Source organism: Danio aesculapii, chromosome 6 (assembly GCF_903798145.1).
Source record: "Danio aesculapii chromosome 6, fDanAes4.1, whole genome shotgun sequence".
Classification (NCBI taxonomy): domain Eukaryota; kingdom Metazoa; phylum Chordata; class Actinopteri; order Cypriniformes; family Danionidae; genus Danio; species Danio aesculapii.
In genome coordinates this window covers 21,392,190-21,400,516 of record NC_079440.1, presented here as the reverse complement: position 1 = coordinate 21,400,516, position 8,327 = coordinate 21,392,190, and the positions used below count along the sequence as shown (strand labels likewise).

Below are 8,327 nucleotides of genomic sequence, written 5' to 3'. Positions count from 1 at the left end.
TTATTTATTGTTAAGTTTATTCTAGTTTTATTAATAATTTATTTCTAACTTTTATTTTTAATGAATACACTTATTTTTATTCTTTACTTTATTTTTAGATTTATTTTATTTTAGTTATTTCTATATTAATCTTGTTTTATTATTTATTTATTGTTTTATTTTTTCATATGAAAATAGAAACAAACTAGATCTATTTTATTAGAAATACATTAGCGACAATAACAGTAATGGAATAACATGATAATTGTACAGAAATACAAAGTATGAATGGACAGAAATACAAAGTATGAATGGACAGAAATACAAAGTATGAATGGACAGAATTAAACAATATTGAATAAATTTTTAAAAATGTATGACTCAAGCAGCATAAAATAACATTGAAGACAGTTTTAAAATGTAAAACACAAACAGAATTAAGCAAAATCACATAATTTTTTTAAATGTATAGGTGAAACAGTATTAAACAAACCAAATACATTTTTCAATGTAAAAACTCAGATAGAAATATACAAAATTGAATACATCTTTTTAAAATGTAAAATCAAAAACAAATTAAACATAATTGAATACAAGTTTAATATGTAAAACTCTATCGGTAAACACGCAAGTGAATTGACAAGAAGAAATAAAAACTTAATAGGATTGATCAAAAATCTTTAACTAAATCACCAAACATAATGTTCTCATTTATCTAACATCTAAAAATCTAACAATGGGGAGATAAAACCAACCATTCTTATTCAGGAATCATTTATGTACCAGCGAATTTTTAATTGAACAAACCATAGAACTCAAGATGTGGCAATCGCGTTCACCCTTGCACAGTATATTCTGGACTTCAGTCAGTTTCTCAATGGTGGCCCTCTGCTGTTCATCTATAGATCGCAACTGATTTACAACATATTCGGATATCTGATTAATTTTTACCTCATTTCGGTCCAGATACTGTTGAATTAGATCATAACCAGCAGAGTGCTGGTTAAAAACACCGGCTGTGTTTTCTTTGTTTACATCCGGGTCCTCTTCCAACACGTGTTCTTCTTCTTCTTCTTCTAATGGTTGTTGAGGGGTATATGCAGGACTGCTATCGCCACCCAGCGTTGAGTCGTAGCCATCGGCGGATCCACCGTTATCACTCCAGAGTTCTGAGGTCATCTCTGAAACAGCATTAAAAAAGTAATGTTATTAATATATTGTTTAGAAACTAGTAGTAAGTAAAATATAAACAATACATTATATTACTTTTAAGTAAAACTGTTTAATGTAATTTTACATTGATAAAATAACACTCACGTTGATGAATCTCAAAAATAGTTTCATTAGGTCCAAGCGGGCTGGTAGCTGGCGACCGCGGAACTACAGAAGAAACAGATATCAGTACATATTAGCAAATAAAAATTAAGCTAATAAATTAAGCATTCAGAGCGTTCGTGCACGAAACATACGTGTACGGCTGTGTACGCTTGGGACGGCCGCGTAGACGCACACACAAATCACCAGTAATAAACGACATAACTTTAAACCGTATAAAACAAGATGATACATTACCTAAATCCCCTTCGTCTTCATCGTCGCCGTCGTATTCAGTTTGCTGTTCCTGTACGCGTGTATAAATTATCCGTCTCTTGTTTAAAACAGGGGTGTATTCAATGCTTCTTTTTTCCGGCCGCGTTGAGCTCACCGACGGCGCTTGAACCACCTCGGACGCTTCTTGTTCATCCTCTACGGTTAAATCAATAACCTCAATTAGATCTAAATCAGAAAAGTGAAAATAGTTTATTAATAACAGATTCAGGGCCCGTACGGCAGAGCCCTTCTACAGACATTAAAGAGCACAGCTTATACGGCCAGATGCTGTGGCCTGTATGTAAAGCGCTCGTCTCCGAGCCACGTGCATTTTCAATACAGGTTCGAATCCACACACTGTAACAATGGACCATGATTAATTCATTTAAATAAAATATTTACCTTCTTGACTCAGGTTATCAGCAGTGGGCCGAGGATGCACTACGTGATAAAGCAGAAATGTATGAATTAAAAACAAACGATTATAAAACATGTAAAATATCCATATATAATAATATTTACTCACAGTATTGGTTGATGGCATCAAAAGCAGCAGTCTCTGTAGAATTTAATTCTGTAACATAAAAGCTGATAGATTGAAAATATTGCAGGATGCAGTTTGGTCGACGAAGTATTACAAAAATATTGAATTACATGATAATAGTATTTTACTTACGACAAGCCATAACTCCTAAAAAGAGTATTGTAGAGGAGTTGATCAAGGAGACGAGTTACTTCGACCGCGTGTTGTCCAGATGAAAAGATTTTGTGGGGTGACCCTCGTAATGACCGTAGTATTTAAGTAAGAAAAGATGGGGGTTGAACCAGGTGTCAGAGAACGATAAGGGGCAATAAAAAATGGCATGAAAGTCTTACTTTAAGAAACACACACACACATATATATATATATATATATATATATATATATATATATATATATATATATATATATATATATATATAGAAAATAGTAGAAATATAGACAACCTTTATATGACCAGGTAGATTATAAATTATTTGATTTATTAATGAGTATCGTTAAAACCATGTATATCGTAATGAAATAAGCTGGATATATACATATCTTTAACGAAACATTTAACTATATATGCATGAAATATAAAAACATTGATAATATCTATTATTGTAACCGGAAAATATATAAATAAATATCCGGAAACAGTTTTAATTGTAATATTACTGTTTTAATGATGTTATAAATGTCTTGTAATTTTAATTAAAATATCAGTTGTGTTTGGATAAAAGATCTAATATGATTATTGTAACTAATACGGTGTTTTAGACTATTGAATGTACACTGACGTAATATAAACGTTTGTTATTCAGACCATGCTAAATATCATTCATTTCAATATCATTTAATAGGGTTAAACCAAATAAATATATAAAAATAGATAAATACATATTTGTCGAGTATCCACTAGATGGTGCTAGAGGTCTATGTTTGTGCTCAGAGATGTCAGGAGCGCAGGTCACTTTTCAACTTCAAAAGGATATTGCGGAACAACCCGCTGTTTGTTTTCACAGATCTCTCTGGAAAATACCGTTGTTTATTACGGCGGACAAACACCTTTTACCTTATCACCGAGACCTGCTGGCGCTTCAAGCTGTGATGCGGAAATCTGACCGAGGTGTCGTGCGGGTGTTTGTTGATTCGCATAACAGACAGCCAAATTCACAGAAACGTATATTGGTGGTTAATGTTAATATCAAATAAAATTAAATAGACTAAAATAAGGCGGTCAATACAGATTTTCTGTCGTATACCATATTATTATTGTAAACATAATGTGTTCGGGACAATCATTAAAATAACGTTACTGGTGATCCTTTGCGTGTCTTAAAATATATGTGAAATAATGTGAAAACCTATTAATGAGCAATAATAAAGGCAGATTCATTAAATACAATGTCGTGAATTCAAAATTTAAACAGTATGAACCAATATATTTATATTGTGTCAAAATAATATGTATGTGTAGGATTTTAAATTATTTGTGATTGAACATTTAACCGGGAATAATCATCAGGCTGTATCATAGATTAAAAAATTGTATGAGATATATTACATTAGAAATGGGTCATTCAACATAGCTGATCGTTTATTGTTTATTATAACCTTAAAATAAAGTTAAACATCCATGATATTCATGGTAATAAATATATGTTGATCAATCAACCTCTCTCACACGCAAACAGAGACACACACACACACACACACACACACACACACACACACACACACACACACACCACACACCACCACACACACACACACACACACACACACTCACAGATGCCTAAACAGCCGGACAGAACCACACTGAACAATAGACCTGTAGCCGAACGTTTGCGTTTATTAAAGGCGCTTACTTCGAAGGCCGACATGGCTTTGACATAACAGTCACTGTGTTACTAGGTCTATATATATTTATATACACATAGAGCGATACCATCTACAGATGACACACCCCACGTTCTGGCAGTTGTATGTCGTGTCAGCAATTTCCTATCATTATTTAACATTAGGACAAAGATTGACTCATCATTCTATCGTTCTGAAGCATCTGACTGGTTGTGGTCTAACGACCAACAATTTTTCCTTATCTCCTAACACCATATAGAAAATATGATGTAACAGTCATCAGATATGACTTCTATCTTTCACAAGCAGACTTCAAACGTCTTCAAATTACCAAGACCCAGCCCAACACCCATACCAGAGACACACACACACACACACACACACACACACACACACACACACATCGAGCCAGTATGGTCATACCAGAGCGCAGGCAAGACCAGGTGGGAGATACTAATAGTTTATTAATTATATTAAAATATAATAAAATATATTAGTATAATATAATAGTGTATAATAGTATATAATTATAATACTTTATTGCAATAATTAAAATATAATGTATTACAATAATTAAAATATAATATAATGTAGTACAATAATTAAAATATAATATAATGTAGTACAATATTTAAAATATAATATAATGTAGTACAATAATTAAAATATGGTTTTAATAACGGTTGATATATTTTATTTCATTTGATTACAATCTAATTAATAATATTATAATATCTATTTTTATAATTAATATTACAATTAAGAATTAATTACAGGAATTAATAATAATTTAATTAAACTGATAAGAATATAATTACTGGAATTATTGTTTAATTACCGGAATTATAATTTAATTACCGGAATTATAATTTAATTACCGGAATTATTCATTTAATTAAAATGATAAGAATCTATTTACCGGAATTATTATTTTAATTAAACTGATAAGAATCTAATTACCGGAATTATTAAATGTATATTAAAAAGGGGCGGGGCTTAAACCGGAAGTCCCGCCTAAAAGGGGCGTGGCCGTCATCAATCAAATTTCTTGACACAAGCCGCCCCATATTCCTCTCTCTACAGACCCTGATTAAACGCGCTGATTTTGTAATGGCACACAGTTCACTGGAAGCACTTAACCCAGGTTACTGACAAATTAAAATCCTTTAGCATACTTCTGCATATACCCTATTGTTAAAATGGTCTTCTAGTCAATCAGAAAGTCACATTGCTATGTCTATAATGAATAACCTGTGCTGTAAATTGAGCAGTTTTAGGTTTACTGTCAAATAAACGCAAATAGCTGTAGCTACAGTATCACCTCTCAGTGTAGTGACAGGGTGTCTGCGGGGTCTTAAAAAGTATTAAAAGTTGATAAATCAATTATAAGAAAATTAAGGCCCTTAAAAGGTATTTAATAGTCTTAATCACATTTTTACGAAGTCTAAAATTTAGTTTAAACGTTGTCCAAATTGTCTGACTCCAAAAAGGCATAAATATACAGTTGAAGTCAGAATTATTCGCCCTCCTTAGAATTTTTTTTCTTTTTCAAATATTTCCCAAATTATGTTTAACAGAGCAAAGAAATTTTCACAGTATGTCTGATAATATTTGTTCTTCTAGAGAAAGTCTTTGTTTTATTTTAGCTGGAATAAAAGCAGTTTTTACTTTTTTTAAGAGCAATTTAGGGTCAAAATTATTAGCCCCTTTAAGCCATTTTTTCCCCAGTGAATCTACGGAACAAACCATCATTATACAATAACTTGCCTAATTACCCTAACCTGCCTAGTTACCTAATAACCTTTTAAATGTCACTTTAAGCTGTATAGAAGTGTCTTGAAAAATATCTAGTCAAATATTATTTACTGTCATCATGGCAAAGATAAAATAAATCAGTTATTAGAAATGAGTTATTAAAACTATTATGTTTACAGATGTGTTTAAAAAAAATCTGCTCTCCGTTAAACAGAAATTGGGGGGAAAAAACGGGAGATAATAATTCAGAGGGGCTAATAATTCTGACTTCAACTGTAGTAATTTTCCTTCTAATATTAACAATGGTGGTCCTTTGTTAAAAATGGTCCTTGATCCACACCATTGGTTCGGGCTGGGGCGCGTCCAGCCAAGCTTCTCCGGCCGGTGATGTCACATAATTTGTGACAAATGCGGGAGGGTGATGTGATGCTTTCCACATGTAGAGAAACCATAGAGTAAAACAGACGGCAAAATTGGAATGTGTAAGTTTACGTACTCCTGGTTGGACAAAGACAAGTTTAAACAGTGGCTGAAGTATGGAGACAGAATAGACGCAATAGAAATTCATGCAAAAGACACGATGTACACATGCGTAGCCAAATTCACGTACATAAAACCAAATTCATGTGCGTACAATATTTATACATATTCATAAAAACAATTCATGTGCACAAAATAAAAATACATATTCATAAAATACGTTTCACAAATGCAAAACACCATTTGCAAATGTATGAGAGTGTACAAAAAGTTTTGAATGTTTTAAACTTGCGAGTTCATCCTGAATGAGAATGTGTAAATCCTCTTTCACATACAGATCCGTGTGTGTGTGTGTGTGTGTGTGTGTGTGTGTGTATTTTTGAGACTGTTCTGGCAGAAGCAGGCAACTCGTACCTTTCAACCAATCAGGTGAGAGCTGTTTTCGATGTGACTGACTCTGCGCTGGTTTTGCGCAGACTGTTCCTCTCCAGCATGGCGAATGGAGAAAGAGATGCACAGGCTTCAAGCCAGAACTGATAAATTCCCTGACTTTCACTGACTAAAAATTTAATTTACATTAAATCTAAAGAACGTAAACAGGCTGTTGTTGTGCTTTAGTTGCCTAATATGTAAAATATAACCTATCATTCAGTAATAAATATATAAATATAATACTTTTAAAATGATTCTTATGAGTTTATTTTTTTTTATTAAGCTAGAAACTAAAGAATTGACAATGAAAATATGACAACATAAACTAAGTGTTTATCACAGGCTGTAGTAAACTTATTTCTCTCCTTTTCCCAGAAAGTGAAAATCGGGCTAAAACCCCTGTATTCTGAGCTGTAGGCTTTATTTGATTGACTGAGGCAGCGACTCTGAACACCAAACTAAAGTGCTGTCCAGCTGAATATTCTGATTTGCTGGTGGTCAGGACAATATAGCCTAAGTAATAAAATAAATGAGTAGGCTATTGTGAAAGCAGTATGATATGTTAATCTGGTTGACCTTTTTTCAAAATTAAATGCAAGGTTTTATTGCCTCTGCGCAGGGTGTGTCCGTGTGACAAATGTGTGCAACCAGATGCCTTTGTGATCTAACTAGCCCGGATGTATTTTTTTGTAGTCCCTAAACTTCACTGTAGGCTTTGCTAAGCTAAAAAACCCAATGTCTCCCTTTGCATTGAACTTTGAGTGTCTTACATTCAGAGATGTTGTTTATGTTCACACAGCTACATTACACATCAACTAAAGTTTACAATATCATATCATAGTGGACCACCCCTTTAAAGAATATCTGCTTGTGTGTTACAGGTGCTGTGAGAAAGAACCATGTCTCCCATGCCGCCACTGATGATTCATCTATTCATTTATTTTCTTTTCGGCTTAGTTACTTTATTAATCCGGGGTCGCCACAGCGGAATGAACCACCAACTTATCCAGCATATGTTTTACACAGCGGATGCCCTTCCAGCTACAACCCATCTTTGGGAAACGTCCATACACACTCATAAACTACGGACAATTTAGCCTACCCAATTCACCTGTAATGCATGTCTTTGGACTGTGGGGGAAACCAGAGCACCCAGAGGAAACCTACACAAACACGTGGAAAACATGCAAACTCCACACAGAAATGCCAACTGACCCAGCCGGGGCTCAAACCAGCGAACTTCTTGCTGTGAGGCGACAGCACTACCTACTGCGTCGCCGCCACTAATGATGCAGCAGACAGGGAAAGCTCAAGGACTTGGCCCACTGTCAGTACCTTGACTCAACAGTGAACTTTTTGAAATGGTCATTTAAAATAGTAACATTCTGTTTAGCAAAGAGTCTATAATTAATTCTGTTTTGATTCTCCTTTTACTCTTTTTCATGTAGTAAAATGCTTTTAGTAAAACAAAGTTACCTGTACAATTTTTTTCATTGTGTTTTATTTGTTCTGGTCAGTGTATACATAATACAATTTTGAAAATAGGTAATTACTGACATATATTTACCCTATTAACTATTTTTATAGTTTTTTTTTTTTGTGATTGGCTAAAAGGATTCATTTAGATTTAGAAGTTTTGAGTGATTAAGACAGTCATTTTGCTATCTGGGAACATACAATAGAATACAATAACATAATTATGTTA

General features: G+C 33.4%; 1 protein-coding gene across 2 annotated transcripts; it reads right to left on the bottom strand.

Moving 5' to 3' along the window:
* Window positions 1–601: 601 nt before the first annotated feature.
* Window positions 602–2,445, bottom strand: LOC130230647 (uncharacterized). Of its 2 annotated transcripts, none has more exons than XM_056459777.1 (6): window positions 2,246–2,445; window positions 2,096–2,143; window positions 1,972–2,010; window positions 1,552–1,755; window positions 1,297–1,359; window positions 602–1,160 (listed from the first exon to the last, which is right to left on the bottom strand). In XM_056459777.1, exons 1-6 carry the CDS (start codon window positions 2,253–2,255, stop codon window positions 751–753), a joined length of 774 nt encoding a protein of 257 aa, XP_056315752.1. In that variant the 5' UTR covers window positions 2,256–2,445; the 3' UTR covers window positions 602–750. The 2 variants fall into 2 exon arrangements, with proteins under 2 accessions (XP_056315752.1, XP_056315753.1); XM_056459778.1 differs by having other exon boundaries at window positions 1,552–1,725.
* Between the last annotated feature and the right edge of the window lie 5,882 nt (window positions 2,446–8,327).